Here is a 23,519-nt window from a genome sequence, read left to right on the forward strand (position 1 = left end):
GATTACAAAGGGAAGCTATCAGAAAGGGTAGCTTTTTTTTTAAATGCTGAATGATGCACATGAGAGATGGGAGGACTCAGGTAATAGATGTAACTGCTTGATGGTTTCAGGCATTTTTGCTTAGAGAGTTAATTGAAAAAATGTGGTACAGTACTCAAATATTTCATCTGCAGATACAATAGCTTATTTTTGCTTTGCCCTCCTTGTGGGCTCCCAGAGGGTGGGAGGGCACTTTACAGCTGGCTCTGCAATATGGAAGTTTTGTCATCAGCAAAATAATCTGTGCGGCTCAGATTTTTGCTTAGACAGCTACATTGTAGTGCCCTAGTAGGCACTGTCTCTCAACCCTGAACTGAAAGCCTAAAAAAGGCAAGCTGTCTCCAGTCCCTTAAGACGAAGGAACCTCTCTAGGTTCCCGACTGAATCAGAGAACAATTTAGGTCAGAAGGGGTCCACAGGCAGTCATCTTATCTCGCCCTCCCTGCTCAAAGCAGGGCCACCTTAGACATTGGATCAGGCTGCTCACGTCCAGCTGAATTTTAAACTTAATGGATTGTCCCTGTTAAGCAGGCTCTCCATCTCATTAAGCTACACATTTAGTTGCGAAATATATGAAGTCTTGTGTTTCCCAGTGTTTCAAACTATTCTGCGCTGCAGTGCTAACTTTTTGCTGGAAAAGTCTGGGTCACGGTCTTATGGATCATTAGAAAGTCACAAAGTGGCTGGAGTTAAGTAATGAACTTGAATTAATTCTTTTAATTCTTGATTTTTAAATAAAGACATCCCCCAATTCCTTCTACTTCTTCAGTCTCCTTTTCAGCTTAGCAAATGAAAAGTAAAAAACAGTCCGTCAAAGAAGAGTTTTGTTGTAAGCTACTTTTTTAATCACGGCATCACTTGACATTCAGTCAGCATGAAGGTTACATTTTCCTTCTCAAAATGCCAACAGACAAAATAAGCCTAGCAGGAGCCTTCAGAACAAAAATAAGGAAACGTCTGAAGACACTGACTTAGGAACGACAGAAAACAATGATGACGTAAAACTAATAAATTGATTTGAGCAGTGACAAGGCTTGGTAATACCAAGGAAAATTTTCCCCTCGGGGTTAAAAAGACAAAAGAGCACCTAAAAATATACCACAATTCTTCTGTTTTACTGAGATAGAGTGGATATCTTGATTATGAAGTGCTGAGACTGAAGCTCACTCTCTAACCGTACAATTAACTTGCACAAGCTGCGGCCAAAATGCCCTTCTGTGTGAGTGCGCTCCAAGCCGAGCTTAAAGCTCGGTCTCTCTACCCCCGTATTTTGTCTTTGGCCTTTTTGTTCAGAAGGTGCCAATTACTCAGAAGTCTGGCAACGGTTTTGCTGAGGAGTGCATCTACGTACTGACAATTGAACTTGGCTCTCCAAAGCAAATCTACGCTCTGGAGCTGCCCAAACCGGAGCGGAGAGCCAGGGCTCCCGCTGCACCCCGCGTCCTCCCACTGCTCCACAGTGCTGCTGCAGGTCGGGACCGCGCTTGGACCGGGCTTGCTGCTAAGCCGACAATTCCGCCTTGGTTCATGACGCTGTCAGGCTGCAACTGAATACAGTGTGTTGCAGGGCGCAGAATAAATCTGGAGCTCCTCTTGCTGCCGAGGCTCTGCAAAGAGCCGCCACAGTCTGCTCTGCACCGCAGGTCCCCCTCTGCGGGAGCTTGCGCCCTTCAAAAAATACGGTATTCTGCACTTGAATTCTAGTAAAAAAGTAAACATGAATGAGCAAAGGGAATCCTAACATTTTATGCTTAAGTTGGTATTTGGGAAATGCCAAGTGGATACTAAAATTGTGATAATTTTGTCTTGTGTTTAAGTAATGTTTATGTGACATTTCCTCAATGCAGCCCTGCCAGTTACTCAGAAACGGCAAGCTATGCAGTGCTTCCTCTCAGCATGTTATAAAACCTGCATGCCAGTTTACTTCAGCTTGAATAATCATAGAATCACAGAATGGTTTGGGTTGGAAGGGACCTCAAAGATCATCTAGTTCCAACCCCCCTGCCATGGATCACATCACAACCACAAAATCCCAGTGAGAGAGAGAGCCGATACTGCCACCTTGCCATCCCCTGCGCCATCCTGCATTTGGCTGAGGACGGCATCAGCAGGGCCGGGACACCAGAGCTGCAGGACGCCCCGTCCCCGTTGCCACCTTGCAGCCCAACGCACAACTATGCCCGGCGACTAGGAGCACCCGGGCCTGAAAGCATCCTTTCTCCCTCCTTTTTAAGCGCGAGGCGCCATCCCACAAAAGAAAGCGATCTCGCCTTCAAAAGGTTTCTGTTCACGCGTCGTGGCCTGCCCTGAATCGGCTGCATTCATCAGCTCGCCCTCCATCTCTGTCTGCTCCTTCTCTGGCTGCAGATTGGGCAAAACACGGAGCAAGAGCCAGATATAAATCTCTCCCCACTTAAAGGAAATATTTAGCAGCAAAACGAGTAGAAAACAAAAGACTTCTCTGTTACTCACCCAATCCTCTCACTCGGGGTGTCTCTATCTAACAAGCAGGCAACTGAGTGCTGCTGCCTGGAACGGCTGTGCAGGGGGGACGGGGAGCTGGGCTTCCCCACGCCTGGGAACCTGCCGCTGCACCCAAAAGCACTGGCTGGGAAATGCAGAGCCTCTTCCGTCGAGTCCACTGCTTAGGGCAGTGAGGGGAAAAAATACCCCAGTGTTTCCTGTTAAGTCTGCAAAAGGAAAACTCAAGACAAGTCAACACAGTTTTACGTACGTATTAAAAGCCAAGGAACATTAATCCACCGCTTATCGGTGTTCTGCTCTTATTTCCCACTGCGTGAGCTGTTCTCCCATAGTCTGAAATTTAAGATGCAAGGTGCAGATCAACTTTGTTCCTCTTTTTATTGTAACTTCGATTGTGTAATTCAGTAATTCTCAAGAAAGTCTGGAAAGGCCAAACTTCCACGTGAATTCACTGAGATGATCACGCTCTGGCTCTCCGAAGCAGAAACTGAACAAGTTTCTCTTGTAAAGTATTTATCGCAGAGATAGGCAGCAATTTCATAAGCAGTAACACAGAAGAGGCAGCTGAGCCATTTTACTAGAACTCAGGAAAGCCCTTTTGGGAAGGAAGAGGTGCAGGACAGGGTGTGCACCAGCATCCGCCTGACAGAGACACTGGAACCAGTAACGCTCTGACTGGGGCTTCAGCCACGCAGGATGGCTGCCCGCTCCCGGCCCGTAACCCGCCAGACCAGCTGCCTCACCGGCCCAGCTCAATTCGGCAGCGACCGGGAGCTGGAGCAGTGGGGTTTCAGGTGGTCGCTGAAGCTCCTGACAGCACTACCCAGCAGCAGAGCCCGCGGCTGCGGGGGCCGGGGGGGTCCCTGGGCAGGCACCGTCCCGCTGAGCGCCCTGCCTGCCCCCACAGCCAGTACCCGGGCCGGCACGAGGGGCTGGTTTAGACCCGCTCCCCGCAGAAACACTGGTGCATTTTGTTACTCTGGCAGAGCGATGTAAAGAAATACGCGACCCTCTGGACGCAGAAATAGATGCGAGGCACGCGTCGTTATGTCACTGCTTGAATCCTTGCCCAAATCCCACTGCTCCTGCGCTCATTCGGCATCTTGCAAAGTAAAGGACTATTACGTATTACCCACACAATTGAAAATGTGTCTTTTACAAGAGTATTAGTTTAGTTCTGTATATCACCATTAATTCAGTTTTTGATATTTTTAATCTATCTAAAGCAAATGCTTCAGTGTTTCATTTAATTTATTTTCAAATTTTTAGGTTTTGGTGCAATTATTACCTTGAAACCTACATCGGTAATGTTCACAATTCTTCAAAAATACTGCCATTTGAACTTTAGTCATGTACCAGAAGAAATATCACATCAAAATATTTTCTTGCTTTATCTCTACAGCTCCTGAAAAACTGCATCTTGTGATCTTGGATACAAATGTACTGGAGAAAGCAAAACCACATGAACAGAGACCTTAAATGGCCACTGTGATCTGTAACAGTCTATACATACGTTATATACATATGACTCTTTGAGAGTCTGTATTCATGAACGTGTACAGTCTACATACTGCACAAAGTTTATTTGTTTGAGGGTTTTTTAATTTTTTTTTTTTTTAACTATTGTCAGAAACAAGGAGAACAACCTCGTGGTGGCACCGAAAACATGTGGTTACTGGATTTAGTCTTACCCTCCCAGTGCCACTGCTCATTAACCATGAACTGATTTTGCAAATCTGTCACTGAACACCATAATTTCCACATTTTTTTCTCATTGCATTTGCACATGTAACAAATTGGTACAAATGTTTACAACAAAACGTAAAGTTCATTGATACAATGCCTTTCATGATGGCCAAAACTAGTTACTAGCCAACTCTTTAGTTTTTTAGAGACATTTTTAGCTGAACTTGGAAAAATAGGAAATGTATTCTAGCTTAAAATAAATGTACATAATATACAATATATATATATTTATACACATGTGTATGTCTACATACACATATATTGATATAACATTTAAAGTAATGTTTAGTTTTGATCAGTTCTCTGAGTGCTGGGACTACCTGGCAAATAAATCTAGAAACGGAATTCATCCACAATTAAATAATCATTTCCACAACTTAGAAAAATATACTTTTACTAAATAAGGCTTAAATTAACTGACTTATGGATATAGCATGGAGGATAACGGTTTCCAGACTCTGGCATGCTTAAATCTGAAAGTACCCAAGCTACTACAAACCAGTAACAAACACCGTCCCGCAGCCAAACACAGAGGAGCACAGAAACAGAAGCTGCCGCTGCAGCCATCATCGGTGGTGGCACCCAAACCCGCTCTGGTTCGGTCACCTCTTATATCGGCTTCGTTTCCACCCAATGCAAGTCACCCACCCGACCTGATGCTCTGTTACTTAAGGCCCACTTCAACCTCAACCAGGCAGCACAGTACACCACCGCCTGCTGCCTGATGTGAGCAGCTCCCCGCTTCCACCCAACTCTTGCCTTGAGAACTAACGTATGACCAAGGTCCCTAATTAACGACTTTTGGAGGACCATCAGTACTTGAGCTTCACCATATGGTTTTTAATCTACTGCATAGGTAAATATATTATAGCAAAACATACGTGTGTGTGTGTGTGTGTGTGTATACATCCCTACATAAAAAATTTCATGGAGCTAGATGTAGTAATGCGATATACCATGGTATCTTGCACATGTTATCCGATTCTTTTTTTTTTAAATATATAGGCACCAGAAATAGGTATGTAGAGCAAATCAACCTTTAAAAATTAAAGTTAAATCAGTGGACAAGAACTTTGGTAAAGCTTGTCAATATTTATTTTTTTTTTTATTCAAATACAGTCAAAGTCTATCAGTTGCCATCACCCTCTTCACAAGAGGAAAGTGCATGTTTGGTTTTTTTTTTCTAAAGAAAACTACATGTAAGGTGGGGCTTAACGATTCAAGAAAATTCTGAATTAAATGTTTACATTTTTCAAAAGATTACTACATTTCTCTTGGAATGAAAGCTAAATAGAGTTCTTGTCCCATGTGTATTTTATTTATTGTACACACATATATATATAAATATATATATATATGTACGTCTCTGTTTATGTACCTTTGTGTGTATATACACATCCACAAACTTTTAACATGAGAGAGGAACCTGTTTTTCTCCACTTTGAATGTGGAGACTTACATGTTCCTGCCTGTCTTGTACCCTGTGCAGTATAAGCTCTAGTGATGAGGCCAAACAAAAAGATATAGTTCACCATAGTATATTAGTTTATGTAGCAAAGTCATTTTCAAGCAAGTAAAATAAAGCTCTGTATTCCAAACTTCTTTTCCTTTACATTTCTCATAAAGAAAAGGAAGGAAAAGGAAAGAGGGGAGGGAGTAGGATTATGGCAGTAGCATTGAGCCAGTGGCACACGTGCGTGTGCGTGTGCGAGCGTGCAAGTGCACGCACCCACACAAACACACCCCCACACACACACACGTGCACAGAGAGCAGGGCTTTGGTTGACAAATGCAGATTGTCCAGAGAAGGTGGATGCATAAGTAAGGAAGACTCTACAGTGATGCAATTGTATCTTTTATGTTTGCATGGAGTGAGAAAACAAATTCAATTGAGGGGGGGAAAAAAAAAAAAAAAAGCAAAGACCTCTTTTTAGGTCCCTCATCAGCGAGAGCATACTCAGTATGCTAGAGAATTTATCTGAAACCTTTTAAATCAAGGCCTCTTTATTACAAAAATAAAAACGAACAAACAAAAAAGTATGAGAGACGACAAGATGCTGAAGTGTCACTCCAATCGTCCCTGCAGAGAACAATTGCATCCCATTTATTATTCATTCTCTTCTCTCATTTCTACGATGTCTGTCATTTCCTCTGTGTGAGGCATGTCGGTCATTGCAGAGTCTTCACCTTCTGTAGCTGTTTCATTCTCATTCCGCTTCTTTTTCTAGATTGAAACAAGTATTCAGACACCTATCAGTAAGTTGTACGTGAACACAGTCCTACAAACTTTGGGCACTGGGAGAAGCGAGGTGCAAATAAGTGGTTTTTTTTTTGGTTTAGTACATTATTAAGAGCTAGAATATTTGTGTCATATTCACGGCTTGTCACTAATAAGTTGTCTTAACTTAGAAGGTTTCCATAACCTTCCTGGGGCTCAGCTTTCTCCTTTCTAACATAAATGCAACAATAGAGGCATTTCTTATGCTAAGCAACATCCAAAACAGGCTTCAGCATGACTGGAGGGAAGAGAGCATCTGGAATGTTTTACATCACAGACTTTTTATTTAAAAAAAACAAACAAAACAACAGAAAAGCAAACAAAATACAAGAGAAGATAAGCTGCTCTATGGGGAGAGGGAGAGGTAGCAACCGAATTTCTCAAATATTAAACTTCAGGAATTTTACAAGATGTAAGCATTCTGACATTTCTTGGTATTGCTGATCCGCTATGATTCCTCACCCCACCAGGGCCAAGTAATATTAAAGAGTATTTTTGGCCAGCAGGAGCAGGAGGGCATTCAAGAGTCCTATGATTCATCCAGGATGTCCTGGATTAGTAAAGCTAAGAAGCATTCAGCCCCACTACAAAACAACTTGAAGCATCTGTTCCTTATTATCCATTTCTCAGCAGGCTGACTAGTTTTACAGAAAACACTTGTACAGCTGACAAAAAATCCCCCACAGGTATTATTGATTCAGCTGAGTTGGGCATATCAGAGCTTTGAAATTTCAGAGTTGTCTACACAACACTTGATTCACAGCTCTCAAACATCGCCCACTTATTACCGCTGTCGGTGAAAACAAGTTGGTGTATACAGCTACTGGTGGGTTCTGCCATTGTCACACTGGTCGTTGAGATGATGCTGTCAGCTACATACTAATTCTGGTAAGGGAGTAAGTTAGGTTGGCACCACTACCTGCACTCATCACTGCAAAAAATTAAGCACCATGTCCCTGGCCAGAAACACTCTATGAGCTACTACTGTAACAAAAACGTGACGAGGAGGTTAGTCCAAACTGTGTTGTGAAACCACAGGCCAAGAACAGCCATTGCAGTATCTACAGGTTTTACTCTTTGATGCTCAAGAAAAACATGACAGACTAATGACAGAGATCAAGGTCTTCTATTTTCTGATGAACCTTGTACGCTTTGGTCTACTGCCATGGCCCGCACTGCTAATACATATCAAAACTGGGTTTAGTTTGTTCCAATGTAAGGCTTTCAGATATTCCATGTTCTGTATTTTTTTTTTGCTAAAAATAGAAGCAGTGGGCATCTTTGTCTGGCCTTTAGTAAGAAGTCTAATTAGAAAGATGAAAGTAAATGCATAGATTATATTTTCTGCTCCCATCTACAGAGTCCTTCTGCACCATGCAATGATGTATGCACTGCGACGCTTCTGCCTGGAGTTGGGCCTGGTGCCCTACACAGTGACTTGTGCACTTAACTGGAAGGGCACAACACACAGGTACTGTGATGTACCCAGTCACCAAGCCAATATTTATCCTATGTTTGACTTCATTTAGCAGAGTATCCTTTGAAATCCATGTACTGCTATTACTCTGTACATGCAGGACTGCAGTGTGTGAAATATGTCAAAGTATGCCTATGAGAAATCCTCGCCTGTCGAAGTATTTGTAAGCTCTTATCGTCCACTGCTGCAGGAGTGTATCTTGTCTTAAGACACTTTTTTAGATGGGGAAAAAAAAAAAAAAACAACCGTACTTTTTGTCCATTTTCAGCAGAGCTGCTTTTATAAAGAAATAAAAGTATACATACATATATATACAAACACATACACGTGTACATGTAGTAAGTTTGGATGAGTAGTTCCTATGTCTACATAAAGAAGCTATGTTGTACTGTAGTAGCAGATTTACAGTGCAAAACGGGTGGTGACAAGGAAATGATACCCATGTTACACATGTTTTGAGGGGCAAGAGTTTACTTCAGACCAGCGGGTGCCATGGCCTGAATGCCCACTAGCAGTTAGATGGCACCTTTTGGTTTTATTTCAACCCAAAGAATTTCCAAGTTGCACACTCTTGAGACTGCATGGGGAAGCAAACTAAATTCAGTAAGTGGAGATGCTGGGGAGTTACATTTCAAAAGTGTAGTTTCAATCTGAACTAAAATCATCTATTCATCAACTATATTCATCAACTGCTTTCACCAGATCCTGCAGAGACTAATTCTTACCTGTTTCCGATAGACATAACAGGCTGCTATTGCAACCATGGTGGATTCTCCTACAAAACCAGCTAGAAGGGATCCTACTCCAAGAGTGGCTCCATGAACTCTGTGGGCAGCATAAAAAGAAAGTAGTCATGGTTGTGTGAGAATGCGTGATTCATAATTTTATTTCCACTGGCATATAGAATCAATCTCTTGTTAGAAATATTTCCTTCAAAGACATAATAGACTGTCAGAGAGAATAACTGGTATTTTAAAGGACTTTTTTTGTTTCTTAATGGCTTCACTGTTTAGTAAAAGAAACACATTCTGAGTCAAATTATGGACTAAGAATTTAAAGTCTTATACAGAGTGCTGTAGAATAGATTATTTAACTTACAAACAAGGTATTTTTCCCTTAGTTTTCTTAACAGAATGGAAATAAATTCCCCTTAGGGCATGTTTTTGCCTCTCTGGCATTTGTGCATTTTTTCAAAAGGATCATCATTATCACGCCTGCCTAGAGCAAAGTCACAATTGTGAATTTGTAAATGTTTCTTTTCCAGATATTGACACTATTTAGGCTTTATATTACAGTTAGTATTTGGGGAAAATGTTCTGAGATACACAAATTCAGCTATCAAGTGACAGGAAATGGGAATGAAGAGGAAAGCAAACCCATCAGCTTTTTAGAGAGGAGAAAGATTTACCCCAAGTAAGGCAACACAATGAGACTAGCGATGAGGACGATAATCCGCAGCACTGAGCTGGGTGCCAACACAAATGTCTTCTTCAGGGTCATCAGCCAACCAGTCAAGTGCGCTCTGACAGTCACTGTTCATAAACAGGGGAAGGGGAGGGGATGGGGAGAAAGGGAGGCAAGAGTAGTAAAAAAAGTCAGTCACTTCATATGAAGCTTTTTCATGCAGAGAGCACTGTTCAGAAATAACCACGGCCATCTTTTTTTTTTTTTTTTTTTTTTTTTTACCTGGGACTGGAAAGAAGGAGAAGATGCGCAAAGGAACAACACACAGCTCTGCAAAAGCGAAGTCTACTCCAATTATGTCAACTAAAATCTTCTCTGACACGTTTGGCGTCCAAAACATCACAAAACAGAGCTAGGAAGAACAAAATTAAAAAATGTTTATAATTCAGAAGGGAAGCACAACAAACGATAGAACCTCCTGGTCCAAAAGATTTGTTTACTGTGCTGACGGGTATTTTTGGTATTAAATGAAGGATGAAGATGGATACAAAGTAATAAAAATAAGTTTGCTTTTCTGCACTATTCAGGGATCTATAGTATGCAACAATTAAGGTTTTAATCATCACTAAGACAGGCATATTTTATCACTAAATTTAATCACTATTTAACTATTCTCCTGTTTCTGCTTCTTTGCACATAGACTGAGGAAAGAAAATAACAAAACTTACGTGTTAAGCAATAGTCCTGACTCAACAGTTTATGAAGCAGTCATTAAAACAAAATATCGCACACATGCAAACCTAACAAAATATTTCTTTGCTGGACTTGGATTCTACCAATTCAAATGTTATGGTTTGATCTGACTGTGACCAAGAAGAAATTGGAGGGAAGCTTTGAAATGATTCTTCAGAGAGCCATCCCAACTGTCAACAATACTCGTCTTTGACTTAAGTTGAGGATGCTGAACGCTCCAAAAGTCACATCCAACTTCATTGTTCTTGATAAAGGGTGGAAAACAGATAAAAAATACCGGAAAAGAAACAATCACCAGCAAGATTCATAGTCAGAATTATTTTCCTTTACTTTGAGAAATGTATTCAAAGCAATGTATTTGCAACAATTGAAAGATATTTTCAAATATTTAAATGCAGTAAGACTCTAGTGTACAGAGTATATTTGTACTCAGCTTGCATTCAAATACACAGAGTACACAAGTGTACATAAGAGAAGCATATTGACTTCAGAAGCAACTCCTAGTCTTCAGGCCCTGAACATACCAAGACTGACGCATACAGAAAGAATTTTTACGGTACCTGCAAATGGTTGTACTTGAATGGTCTAATTGCTACAAAACCAGTAAGAACTCGATTTTTACAGTACTTTCCCTGTTAAGACACCTATATTCCTAAACAGATTATCAAATGTTATAGTAACTAAAGACTTTAAGTACTCCAAGACCCAGAGATCTGACCTAAATCTAAGATTAGGGGTTTAAACATGCTGCCGATACTAGCACTGTTAGTATGTAATACGCCTGATAGTCCTGCAGACCTGGTGCCTTCAGGCTGCAAATCTGCCAGGTCTTGTTATTTTGAATAGAGTCCATACATGAATGGAAAACTTCCACAAAAAGTCCACAAGGAATGGTACAGTGGTAGTACATGCTGTTTAATTCTCTGTTCAGTCCTGAGGCAAGGCTTCAGGCCGGGCTGAGGGGGCTCTTAGCAGCTGGTGGGTCCAGATCCGGTTCAAGGCACTTGCCAAAGAAGGGTGCTGACAGCCCTTAGAGGAGTTTTTCTTTAAGAATGGGTACCTGACGTCCTTTCAAGTATAACTATTTTGTTATTTAATTTGGTTTTGCGAATCAAAAAGTGATTTTTTTCCTGTAAAGCAGATGTTAATGAAGCAAGCTGACTGAACAGGGCAAAACGTGGAACCTTAAATGCTCTGGCACTCCTCTGTCAGGTTACAAACCAGTGTACCAAGTAAATTATGCACGCTGGCTGTACAATCTGATGGCTCTGTAACACTCTATAACCACCCTCTTATAATTTAGCCTACGAGTTAGCATCATAGTATCTAGCTCTTATTATCCAGTTGTCACATCCCTACGTGTTCAGAGGGCTGTTAAAGCTAGTCTTTGAAGTCCTACCACCTCCAAGGCAGCTGGGATTTCACTCTCATTCTTTGGTTGTGCGCCACAGATTGTCCTTTCTGTTTAGCCTACGAGTACCCACACCACAGAAATTTCCCAAAGTCAGCGACCGAGTGGCCCGTGGGAGGTCCTGTGTTCTGACAGCCAGAGTGGTGAACAAATCATTTCACCTTCCTCCAAAAAGGCTCATCCTCAGTTTTCTTCCCCACTTCTTAGGGTAGGAACCACTACTTTTTTTTTTTTTTTTTTTTTTTTTACAATTGAATGTTTTGCTTGACTAATTTGATACTGTCTTGTGGTATATCTCCATTATCTGTACACAGAACAGTTAAGTGGAGGAAGGTAAGAGCAGAAGACAAATGAACTGAGCATGATTTTTTTTCTGCTTTAGCCAGCACTTCTCTCCCTGTCAAACTACAAGTACAGGGTACAACTGAAGCAGAGGGGACAATCCAGAGCAGAGGAGGTTGTGTGGTTGAGAATCCAACAATTTAAAAGTAACTGTACACTGACAAAGAAAATTCTTTCATTGTCACTGATGTCATTACGCAGACTGCAGTTCTTTGTAGTCTTACTGCAAATGACCTCTAAAGCAACGATATAGAGCATATGTTGTCAAATCATTCTTCAAAGTCCAATAGACAAAATAAGATGCAAAGATGTCCACTCTTCAATGATAATTTGCTGTTTTCATGAAAGCAAAGACCTTTACACTGCTTGCTCTGCACAATGCCATTAGCATCCTGCTAAGCAGTATAGTTACTGCTGCTGCAAGATTCCATACATTTACGCTAACAGCAGTCTGCCCACCGCTACCAAAAGGCAAACACAGCAGCTTTCCTTCCTCAACAGCCGCCTGGAAGAGTATTCTAACATGGTTAGACATAAGTGACCAAAAGTATTGTTTTCAATCCTGTTCTCTTTGAAGTTAAACTTTGTTTCTGGCCTTACTAAGAACAGACATTTCAATCTCCATACAGCTCCTACAGGAGGAAGGTCAGTTTGCAAATCAGGGGTAATGACTTATACCCAGGTGGTATGCAGTCATTCCTCCTCAGCTGTTGCAAGCTGCAGTGCTCCCCGCTCCCCTGATCAGCAGCGAGTCAGTGCTGAAACATGGCTTCAAAGAGCACTTCTTATATAGCAGCTGGTGGGTAAAGGCAGCAGTGACTGCTAAGCTCAAGAACAAGCAGTTTGAGGAGGTGAGGCCCGGCAGCAGAAGGACCTTCTATTTCTGTCTCAGCATGTTTCCATCTTTTGGTTGCAATATTGATAACCAGTTTCATTTTGCAGAGATTCCTCTATCATTTTATGAGCAGATGATATTCTCATTGCCCACAGGGGACAAGCTGCAGGAAAAGAAATTAACACTTTACATCACGCTAGCCCTCTGCAATTTAATTTTTAGAGCACTTGGAACTCAGGAAGTTTCCATGTTATTTCAAAGACAAGTTCAAAATGTAGTAGAAAAAACTAGGCTCTACTTCAGGAAAACACTAACCCTGCAAAGGCGGGAAGGTATCTCGGCTACCGATTCTATTACAGATGAGGTATACTGAAAATAGGATGAAGTCTTAGGGAGTTTCTGTGATGCTGAGTGGTCTGTATGATGTTTGTGATTACCTTGGTACAGGGTGAAGACTGATCAGAAAGGGGAGCAGAGAAGATGCTAACAGATTAAATGATGCAAGTAGTCCAGTGAAACAGGGAGCGTGGCCCACACAATTAGAGATGGGATCTACTCAGGAAAGATTTTAGGAAACAGATTTACCTATACTATAACTCCTATCTTTCTTTTAGGTAAAAGAAAGTTTGTTTTCCCCTCCCCCATACGTCTTTCTGTGTGTGTCGGCAAGGTTAAAAATAGAATAAAGAGGCTTGGGTAGGGTTACAGTTATACCTTCATGTAATCTAATCAAGAGGTGAAAATGAAAGAGTAAAAGCTTCTGCAGAGGCTAGCAACACACAGTGTATAATGGCACTGCAGCTTCAGGTTGCAATTCCAGTTGGCTGCAATGGCTATGTACAGCAATGAATATCGTACTTGGCAACTCTGCTGAGGCTGAAGCATTTTAACGCTTTGGGAGTGGGAACTTTTAATGCTCTGGGGGTAAGGATTTTGCTCATGGAATTCTAGCAACAGAGTTGATTTGATTTTCTGTTGTCATATGGTATGAGTACAGCATGATATTAAAGGAAAGTTTTGTTACAGCCTTTGATAATTTAAAAAGAACTTCAACTGAGCATTGATGAGTGCTTTACAAATACAGGAAAAAATTAAGATATGAACAGCAGAGTGGAACACTACAGAGAATCTGCAGGCCTCAGTAATGACAATAGTATTTATTTTGGTGGTGTTATCTCCATATAAACAACAGTAGCCTAAGCATTTCTGGACATGTTTTAATCATTTGAACTGAGCTGAAGGGCTGTGCTATTGGGTAATGTGTCTTCAACTGATCTACAGCAGTAAAATATGAAAGACTTTATTAAATATGTCAATAATTTATGGTGGTATAAGAAAACCCGTACAGCTGTACTAGATCAGACCAAAGCTCCAGCTAGACCAGTACCACCCCCCTGCTAAAGGCGACTGGTGGTCACTCGGGGAAGGGCACAAAGAGCAGGGCAAGGGCAGAGTAATTGATGCCCTTTCCCAGATGAGTGGTCTGAGCTGCTGGCAGTTACAGCTTCAGGAGTTCAGCAACTGTGGTGCACCTTCATCCCATGCAGCGTTATGTTGTGCATACAAAATACCTGATATTTATGATTTATTTTTTTTGCAATCCAGTTGTGCATTAAAAAAGTGAAAAATACCCTCTCACTTGTGGCTTAGACACTCTCCATAACTAGGTGTGCATACTTTCATGTGGAACCTTGCTATTCTCAGCTAGAACATCCAGTACCTAGGCATGTTAAAAGGTTACACATCAAAAACTTCTGCTGTCAACAAGCCTGAGAGAATGCACCAAATCTTTGTTTCGGCCTGGAAAGTACCAAACTGCTGGTGCTCAGTCCAACTTCTCTTTAATCTCTTAAGTACACTTCATGCATTTGACTTTCACAAATGATTGTCGCAAAAGACTATTCATGAGAGTTTGTTTCAGATGCTGCATGTGTGAGTTTGAATGCTAGTAGCTCTTGAAAGTCTTTTCATAGGCTCTGCATCTCCTGGAAGCTATTTCCATTTATTCTGGTTGCTGACAGGGATTACTAAACCTCAGAGACCCACTACATAATGCATTATAATATATTACGCTAACAAAGGCTATTGTCATGTGTATAATAATCTGCAGGGTGCTAGACTGATTTGCTTTTAGGCACTTGTAGAAAGCTGCCTGTCTTTTGGGACATTCATTGATAAATATAAGGCACAAAAGAGTATTCCAGTGAGCTATGAACAACAGTACAGCACTTCTAGATTTCAGTGCAGTCTCCAGTTAGAAGAAACGCTGCCTGATGACAAAGACATGATATGGCTCTATGTTCCTCAGAAAGAAGCTATGGAATCCAAAATGGAAGTTTTTAAAAATGGGTTAGACATATGCCTGCCTGGAATGAGACTGGAATAACAGATTTTTACCATGAGGAAGGGTACCGTTAACTTGTTAAAGGTTCTTCTGTGATGAAATGCAGTTCATATTTTTCTCCTGCAAAACAACTCTCAGCAGATGTTTTCTATCATTTGTTGAAATTTTATATTTGCAGAAGTACGGCCATCCAAGAGTGGTGTTTTACCCTCAAAATACTATTCTATGTCTGTATTGAGGATTGCACATTAACTAATTTAACCTGTGCCTTGTTCATGACCTCTCTATGCCCATTTATGCTATGTGGTGCCCAGTGAGGGCAGAGGAAATCTTCTTTACGCCTTATTACACATCCCAACTTTGAAATGCACCTCAGATCTTTGGGATAGTATCAGTTAAGTTTATCACTTCTATTAATATGGAAGAACTTAAGTTATATGATTTTGCCTTTTGAAGTGTGCAATAAACAAATCAAAAAGTAGCCTGAGTCTTACGTGGTCCAATCTCCTGATGTGCCAAACATCTCCATGGCCTCCCTCTTTCTCACATAAGCAGAGCTTCCATAATTCTGTCCCCTTTCAGAGCTTGTATCACACTTACAAGATGAGCTAATCTTGCAGGTATGTTTGTAAGACAGAAGAATATCTTGTTCTAACTTGCATCAGTGCGAAAAACTGAATTTGACTCCTCTGTACAACACCTATTTTGCAAGATGTTGGGAAAAAAATGTTTAATTTGTTAGTGCTGTTCTCATGACTATTACAAATCCCTACTTTCATTGACCTTGAAAATTTAGTTGTCTAAATGACTGTGTACTACTGGGGCTTGTCACTCAAAAACTTACTCTAACATCTTAATGTTAAAGGAACCTGCACTACTCCTGTATTTTTATGAAGAAGAATAAAAGTACAATGGTTTTGAACCATTAACTACTAGTACTGAAACTATAGGAATGGTTATTAGTCACACCCCTTTTCAGACTACAGTTGGAGTGTGTTTCCATGTTGAATATAGCTGTGCAACAGAATACAAATTCCTAATACCTCCTGAGGTGTTCATTCCACTATGCAGTCTGTCAAGTAGTTGAGCAACATGGAAAATGTTCAATAGGGCTCTTATGAAGGAAGGAGATCCAGCTACTCATCAATTTACATAAATAAAGGATGTTGTGTTTTATTGTGGACCAAGAAATCAGTAAGTCTAGGTTTTATCATAAAGACATTATTCCCTGTTGACAGGAAATCACATGTGAGTTTAACATGAAAATAATCAAGCAAAAAACTTGTTGCCTTTAAAGACTCAGGTTTAGGTTTTTTTGGCTTTTGTTTTTATTTTTAAGCACACTGCTATAAACAATCATGTGGAGGCCTTGCTGCATACCACAGCCTGGCACCTGAATGGACCTGCAGAATCCTATGCTATCTTTCCTGTAAATCATGTCAGAGCAGTCTTTCTTTGCACAGCCACCCCAGTTTTGGCAGTTTTGAGTTTTTGATATACAGCTTTTAAGACCAAAAAAAAAAAAAAATTGATCAGCCCAAATGAAGGCATTGAAGGTTCCCACACTCTGTTGGGATATATCATGATGATGTGCTCACATGTTCTATAATTCTGAAGCTGGCAGAAAGTGAGTCCTTTCCTTGTGTGTGAAATGCAAGGTTTTCAAGACCAGACTGGCCAAAGCTCCAGGAAAGCTGCCCTGACCTCACAGCTGACCATGCTCTGAGCCAGAGGCTGGACCTGATGAACTCCTGAGGCCCTTCCAACCTGAACAATCCTGTGATCCTATGAAGCAAAAAGCCCTGGATCTGCGTGCAGTAAAATGTCAGACCGCAGTCGTATTTGAAAGCAGTTTATCATAATGCTGATGGCTTGAATCACAAGGACGTTCTCTTACAGCAATTATCCCTCAGGCGCACGCAAGTCAGTATAGAATTGTGTGAACTTTGTGTTCTGCAAAGGGTGGTGTAAAGCTGAAAACAGCCGTCATAAAATTTGTCAAGCAGCAGGGGGAGCAAAAGAAACCAGAGCCTGCCTGCGGGAAAACTCCCTAACGTTACATCTTCTCCTGAAATAATGGGTTTCTACAGATCTAAGTCTCTCCCTGTCTCCCCCAGCTTTCCTTGTAGTTCAGAGTGACGAAGCACAACATTCTTCAGAAATAAAGCTAGGTCCAGCAGCTGCACAATACACTGATTCTCTGATAGCATTAACATGATGCCGCATCTGCTCTCCCCCCAGCTGCTGCTGAAAATACTTAGGTGGTATTTTTCAGGCTGGGCTGAGTCACTAAATTGTTTAGGATGGTCATTATATATCCCTGTTGAATTATGCTGCATTATTTTTTACAGAAAGCAGGATACTTTACTGAGTACAGCTTCACTTTAAAAAGCTTGAATAAAACAAAGCTAGCAGATTCCTAGGATCTTATTGAAAATTGTTGACTTCACAACTTAGCCATTTTCTACTGTTCTAAGTGTTCTGCAGCCCTTGCTGCTTCCTATCGCGATTATGGAGTTTGAGCAGAAACATGCCACAGTGGCAACATTTGACCCTTGCCTTTCTGCTTGCTCCAGCCACTCATGCAGAATAGGCCCTTTGTGCGAAACCTGAACAATCATGAAGGAGACATCAGTCTCCACCTCACTGGAACAAACAGAAATCCTTTGTTCCAGGACAAAGGCTCAGTGCGGTACCACGGATGGGACAAGGCCCTCGTGAGGATTTTATAAAGTCAGCCTCTGGTGATCCAGCATCTTCCAGAACAGGCAGGAATGCTTCCACTCAAGTCTGAAATAATCCTTACTGAAGTGGGAACTAAATCTAACCTTGAAAAGGGAACACGCTTCTTGAGCGATTGTCTGCCAATATGTCATTTTCCAATTGTTATTTTTGTGCCAGAACCCTGAAGATAAAAAAACCAATCTGGGAGTTCAGAGACAGGCAAAATCAAAGCAGTGAAAACAAACTCATCCACTGGATGGGTGGTATTTTTCTAAAAGCTGTCCTTGGCATCCATATAGTGTATGACAGTAAGGTCAAAAGAATGTGGATTTAATCTTAAAAACTTAATTCTGGTTTTGAAAATGTGAATATCCTTGATAGAACTTCTGAAATCTCCTTAATGCAATGAGGCTGTAATGAAGCCTTTGATGAAATGAGATTGGGGATTGTGAGGGAAATCTGTTCCTCTTTTTTCATCTCCTTTCTTTGTATACTCATGGGAGGTAATGACACTGAACTCAGTCCCCCCGGGAAATCCAGATACTGGCACTGTTGGCAGCTGGGGTTGTGTCCTCTGAGAGGGACCAGTTTCTTGCCATGACATTTCTTCCTGTGGATTTTACTGCCTCTCAGTCCTATTATCTCATGACTCTAATAAAGCCCCATTGTAACCTTTGATAATAAAAAGCAATGCAGAGATGGAAAATAAAGACAACCAATAAAACAAAGGAAAAAATGAATGAACCTTGAACACAAACCCAGAGGCCTCTACAATGGCTTAAACTTTTGGTTGCTTTTTGACCTGTAACACTGAATGTCACAGGTATATATGGTGGCAGCAAAACATGGTTCCTATGCACGTTTCCTTTCATTCATCTTTAAACTTGGGAGGAAAAACTACATGGAAGGCTAAACAATGCTATACAGTACTTCGATTCTGAAGAAAATGTAGTTTGTACTGTTTTTTAAAGCCAATTGCTAGCCATGCCTCAGCTCTTCTTTGTTATTAAAAGGTATTCCTGAAAGCAAGCAACAAATACCAGGAATGGAGGGCTACACTGCAGTAGCTACTCTGAGTCTGGACCTCTTCACCACTACACAGGGAGAATTAATTATTCTCACAAGCAGAAAAGGAGTAATCTTCCGTTTATAAATTCTAGTGCAGTGGCTGGTAACTGATGTGCTGGAATTACAACACTGCAAAACTCCAGCTCGTGTCCCTGGCCGTGTTTGTTAAACACAAGCACCTCAAAACCTGAAAAGCATTACTGCCGTCATAAGTCATGTTACCTTTCTGATCCAGAATTCAAATTTTTGATTTCTACAGAGTAACTTAGTCTATGCAATGTCTGAGCACATGAACACTGATAAACTCACAAATTTCATTGTTTACATGAAAGAAATCATCACAATGAATCCTGTTTTCCATGGTGTTTCTTCTAGTAAGGTAGAAATGCTATAGTGGCCAAATCCTCAAGACAGAAGAGATTAATGAAGTTTACACCTGAATGTCATACTGCATTCCCCTTTTGCAGGAAAGATGTAGAATATCTAAAAGGCCAAGGAAGTTAAAGTACAGCTTCTCCTTTTCAGACCCTGATGCTATTCCCTCGACCATGAGTCACAAATTCATGAAAAACTGAAGCTTTGTTAACTTCAGTCCATTTGTAACTATTTGTTCAGCTGCTGGGCTCTCCTGCACCGTCACTGCACAAAGACTATACTTTGACTCTCTTTTAGCATTAAATACTCTCATATTTCCCCTCCACAATCCCGACGCCTTTCCCAACTCCCAACTTGGCCCTAGCGAGCCGTTTTCTAGATGTCTGCTATCAGTCATCTATATGAGAGTCGAGATGGGCAAGTGAGAAGATTTCAGCATTGCACTCAGGTTAGGCGTAAAGCACAGAGAGGAACGCCTACATTAAGGATCTCAGAAATCACCACTTTGATCTGAAAATGCTTTCTTCAGCTTGTGAGCTAAGAACCGGCATTAGCAGCCTGGAATGTATATAGCTATCAAAGCTGTAAGAGTTGTAATAACTGGGTGATTTTCTCAGGTAGAAACCCTCTCTCAACACACAGAGAAGAATTGTGGTATCAGTCACAAGGAAATAGAAACAGTATCCCTTGCTTCTTCTTGTTCCCCTTTCCAGCATCTGAATCACTTGAAACCATGGGGATGAGGCAGCACATACTTGGATGAGGGTCTTTTAAGTGAGCGTGAAGGAGGAATAATGGAGTGAAAGCCCTGACAGTCTTACATTGGTCAAAATTCGCAAATCCCTTTGCTCTACTCTAGGTTACCAAACTTAATGACGTGTGTACATGGAAACCTTGTCACTCTGTTTGCTAGAATGCATGAAGGTAGGGGCCTAAATTCTAGTATTCCTGTATTTTCTTGGTACCTGACAAACTAATACTGATTTCAAAGTTGTAGTGGTAACTGACCTTATTTTCTTTAGGAAAAGAGAAAAAAATTAACTACATTTTTGTGAAAGTATGTTCATATATACTGCTTGTGGCAAATTCTATTTTAAAATACTTCGTTGCACACCCTCTGGCTACAGCAAAGCTAGCTGCCTGAGGCATCTGAAAATTAAAGGCAATCTCCTGTCAGGTCCTGAATGCAATTTACTGTCAGCCTTGAAATAAGACCCTTCAGGTGTTTGGTCTCCAAAGATGGAAACAAAGCAAAGCACACGATACTTTTGTAGGTATTGCAACTCATTAAGTGCATTCACAGTGGCTAAATGTCAGCCTGCGTGGGACTCCAGAAACTAACCAGCTGACACGCAGCAAGAGACGCCTACTGCATGGAATTGCCGTGCAGTTATGTCATGCTACGGACACTCCTCTTCTGCCTTCAAAAGGTTTCATCAGTGAAACAGGAACATGTTCCTTGGCATTTTTCAGTCTGCAAGCTGAATGCAAGCTAAGGATGCCTAGTAGGACAGCAGTCAGTCTTGCTGCAGAGATGCAAAGAATTCTTTTAACTTCTGTCGTTTACCAACAATTGCTTTATGTCTCATTGTTGGGCGGGACAGCATAGCCGAAAACATCAAATACATCAGTGTCTTCTGTACACAGGAGCTTTACTCAGGATACTTTGTCATGTGGAAAATGAACTTATAGGTAAATGAAGAAAGTAACGTGAAATGGCATATTTATTAATCTAGAGACTGAAAATTTGAGATTGAGTGGGACTACTGAAAACTGGATAGTCTTTGGTGACCCTCATGGGAAAAATCAGCTGCAGGATTGATGGCTGGGAAATAACAAGATTTGCTGAGTTCAACTGGAAATTAAACAATTGAGTAAAATTAAACTATTGAGTAAAAAACATTCGGTAGATGCATAGCATCTGAATGGGAACAAGTCAATAAGCCAATGCTATTTCAGTAATATGTTGAGTTGGTATAAATATTCTGTCTTCACTCATGTGGGCTCCAACTTTATCTGCCAGTGCCTACGTTTCGCTGGCTGGTGAAACCTTGCTGATCAACGGGACCGGAGAGTGAGCAGACGGTATCCACTTGGCAGGTCCTACTCTGGCGTAACCAAATCCAAAGCAGAGTGCAAAAGCTTGGGCATCTGAAGTTGCCTTTCAAACAGACAAGGTTTCTCAGCCTGAATGAAACACAGCTGCTTCTCTTCCAGTGACTGGCTCTAGCTCTTACAGGATTAAGAAATAAGTAAAAAGCAGCAACTACTGAGCCCTGTATTCTGTACTTTAATTCTTTCAGACAGGTAATTTTCCCTGCTACAACAGCTTCCTTGTTCTCGGTTAGGGTTTTCTTCTTATCTCTTAGGTGCTTGATGATTAATTATAGAAGATAACCAAGCAGATATGACTGGACGTTAGGCAAATGATGGGATGGTTTGCAGTAAACTGTCATCAAATGAGACAGAGACTTTCCTTCTCCCCACTTCAGGCTGAAACTGAATTATCCCATCACAGGGCCCCAGCAAAGGAAACCTTGTGACTCTGGGGCCCTCTCTGCTGTTTTAAGACTGTGATGGGATCCCTCTACTGAATCTTGCAAGACCAAAGAGCCTATGGTCCCCAGCAGTGTGTCCCATTTTTCTGCCCATGGTAGGGGGGAAATAGGAAATCATCAGGCAAACACGTTAAATGCTGCAGCTTAAAACTTCTGATTGTTATAATATAATATAACCCCCACTTATAATTATATATAACTACACTCTGCATATGATTAGATGCTTATCAGCATATAATTACATACACTATCCATTAATATATAAGCTGAATATAACTGCCAACTGATGGTAGCTTATGCTGCTGCGCTAAAAGATGTAAGCACTAGAGAGCTGACACAATGCCTGCGTGCTGCTCCTCCTAAGGGGCTGATAACTTCCAGTAAATGAAAGAAACAGACAGTTGCCAATAGTAACTCCTTAAACTACAGATGCTCATCAGCAGGAGCCCTTAGAAATCAATATCTGTTTTTTCCCCGTCAAAAGAATAAATTCAGATATGAATCTAAATATTACATTCTATTTACAAAAAAATGTAATATTTTATTATAGAATGTAAAAATATATATAATAATAATAAAAATATACTACAGAAAGTAATACTGTAAGTATTAGAAACATTTTAAAGCTATCATTAGACTCCTCAATTACAGACAAACTTGACTGTAAAGCAGGTGACATTTTGACATGTATTGACACACACATATTCGATTCTCAGGCCCAAACATATAAGCCAGTAAACTGATCAGCTGTTTGCTCCTAAGTACATTAAATTTAAACTTTCACTGAGATTTAAATCTCATGCAAATTCGCTGGCATTTGAATTTGGTTACCACAACACAACTGATGCACATCAATTTGTTCAGCTTAAGTGCCCAAGCCTTCACTTTAGTTGAAACTTCATGGCAAAAGGGATTTACAGTTTTTACTAGTTTCTCTGTGGTTTGTAACAAGTAAATCCGAAATTTGTAAACCTTGCATAAACCACACACATGCACATACAAGTGTAAATGTGAAAGCTTTCCCTCCACTCTAGCTTTCAGTCTCCTTTTGGAATAGAAAGGAATGAAAAATCACAGGGCAAACTTGAACATCTGGATTTTGTTTATTAAGCTGTGCCTGCTAATTAAATATAAGATAGCATTCTACACAATTAACTTCTCCCCTTAAATCAGTCTGTTTATTCATGAAAACTGCTTCTTCCCCCGTTTGTCTGTAACTACTTGGCCATTTAAAAAAAAAAAAAAGCAAAGCAGCATTGAAATTCCTTTTGTAATAGCACTGGTGCTTATTTTTGCACTGGTGCTATCATATTTAAAGCTGGAAAGAGCTTTGAGGTGTTTCTAATAGAACACATGTTACAACTGAGCAGTACTGTGCAGCTCTCTTGCTGTACATTAACTTGGTGACAGACGGATGGACGTGGCATGGTGCATACAGCATGTCACCCTTGGCACCTTGAGCTTGTCTTACTGGTAAGGGAAAACCTGTTGTAGTACATGGAGCACTCAAGAATATGAAGATACAACTGGCCACGTGTCTTGCTAACACTGTAGTTAACAGGAACCATGCAGCTAACAGGAGCTGGTGTTTGGAAATGCATCCCTAAAGCACTGTGGTCTGTCCCAGCTGAGGCTGCTGGAAGAGGAAGCTGAACTGAATGGCGTAGTTCCCCAACTACTG

The 23,519-nt window shown here is 40.9% G+C and overlaps 1 protein-coding gene across 1 annotated transcript in view; it reads right to left on the reverse strand.

Moving 5' to 3' along the window:
* Window positions 1–5,437: 5,437 nt before the first annotated feature.
* The window catches only part of ANKH (ANKH inorganic pyrophosphate transport regulator), a 100,935-nt gene continuing 82,853 nt past the window's right edge, over window positions 5,438–23,519 (reverse strand). The window contains exons 9-12 of the mRNA XM_075744837.1: window positions 9,711–9,840; window positions 9,433–9,556; window positions 8,750–8,849; window positions 5,438–6,493 (exon numbers count right to left, since the gene is read on the reverse strand). Of these exons, the coding sequence (XP_075600952.1) occupies window positions 6,377–6,493; window positions 8,750–8,849; window positions 9,433–9,556; window positions 9,711–9,840 (471 nt within the window). The 3' untranslated portion in view covers window positions 5,438–6,376. The remainder of the gene's footprint in view (window positions 6,494–8,749; window positions 8,850–9,432; window positions 9,557–9,710; window positions 9,841–23,519) is intronic.

The sequence above is a fragment of the Balearica regulorum genome, chromosome 2 (assembly GCF_011004875.1).
Source record: "Balearica regulorum gibbericeps isolate bBalReg1 chromosome 2, bBalReg1.pri, whole genome shotgun sequence".
Taxonomy (NCBI): Eukaryota; Metazoa; Chordata; class Aves; order Gruiformes; family Gruidae; genus Balearica; species Balearica regulorum.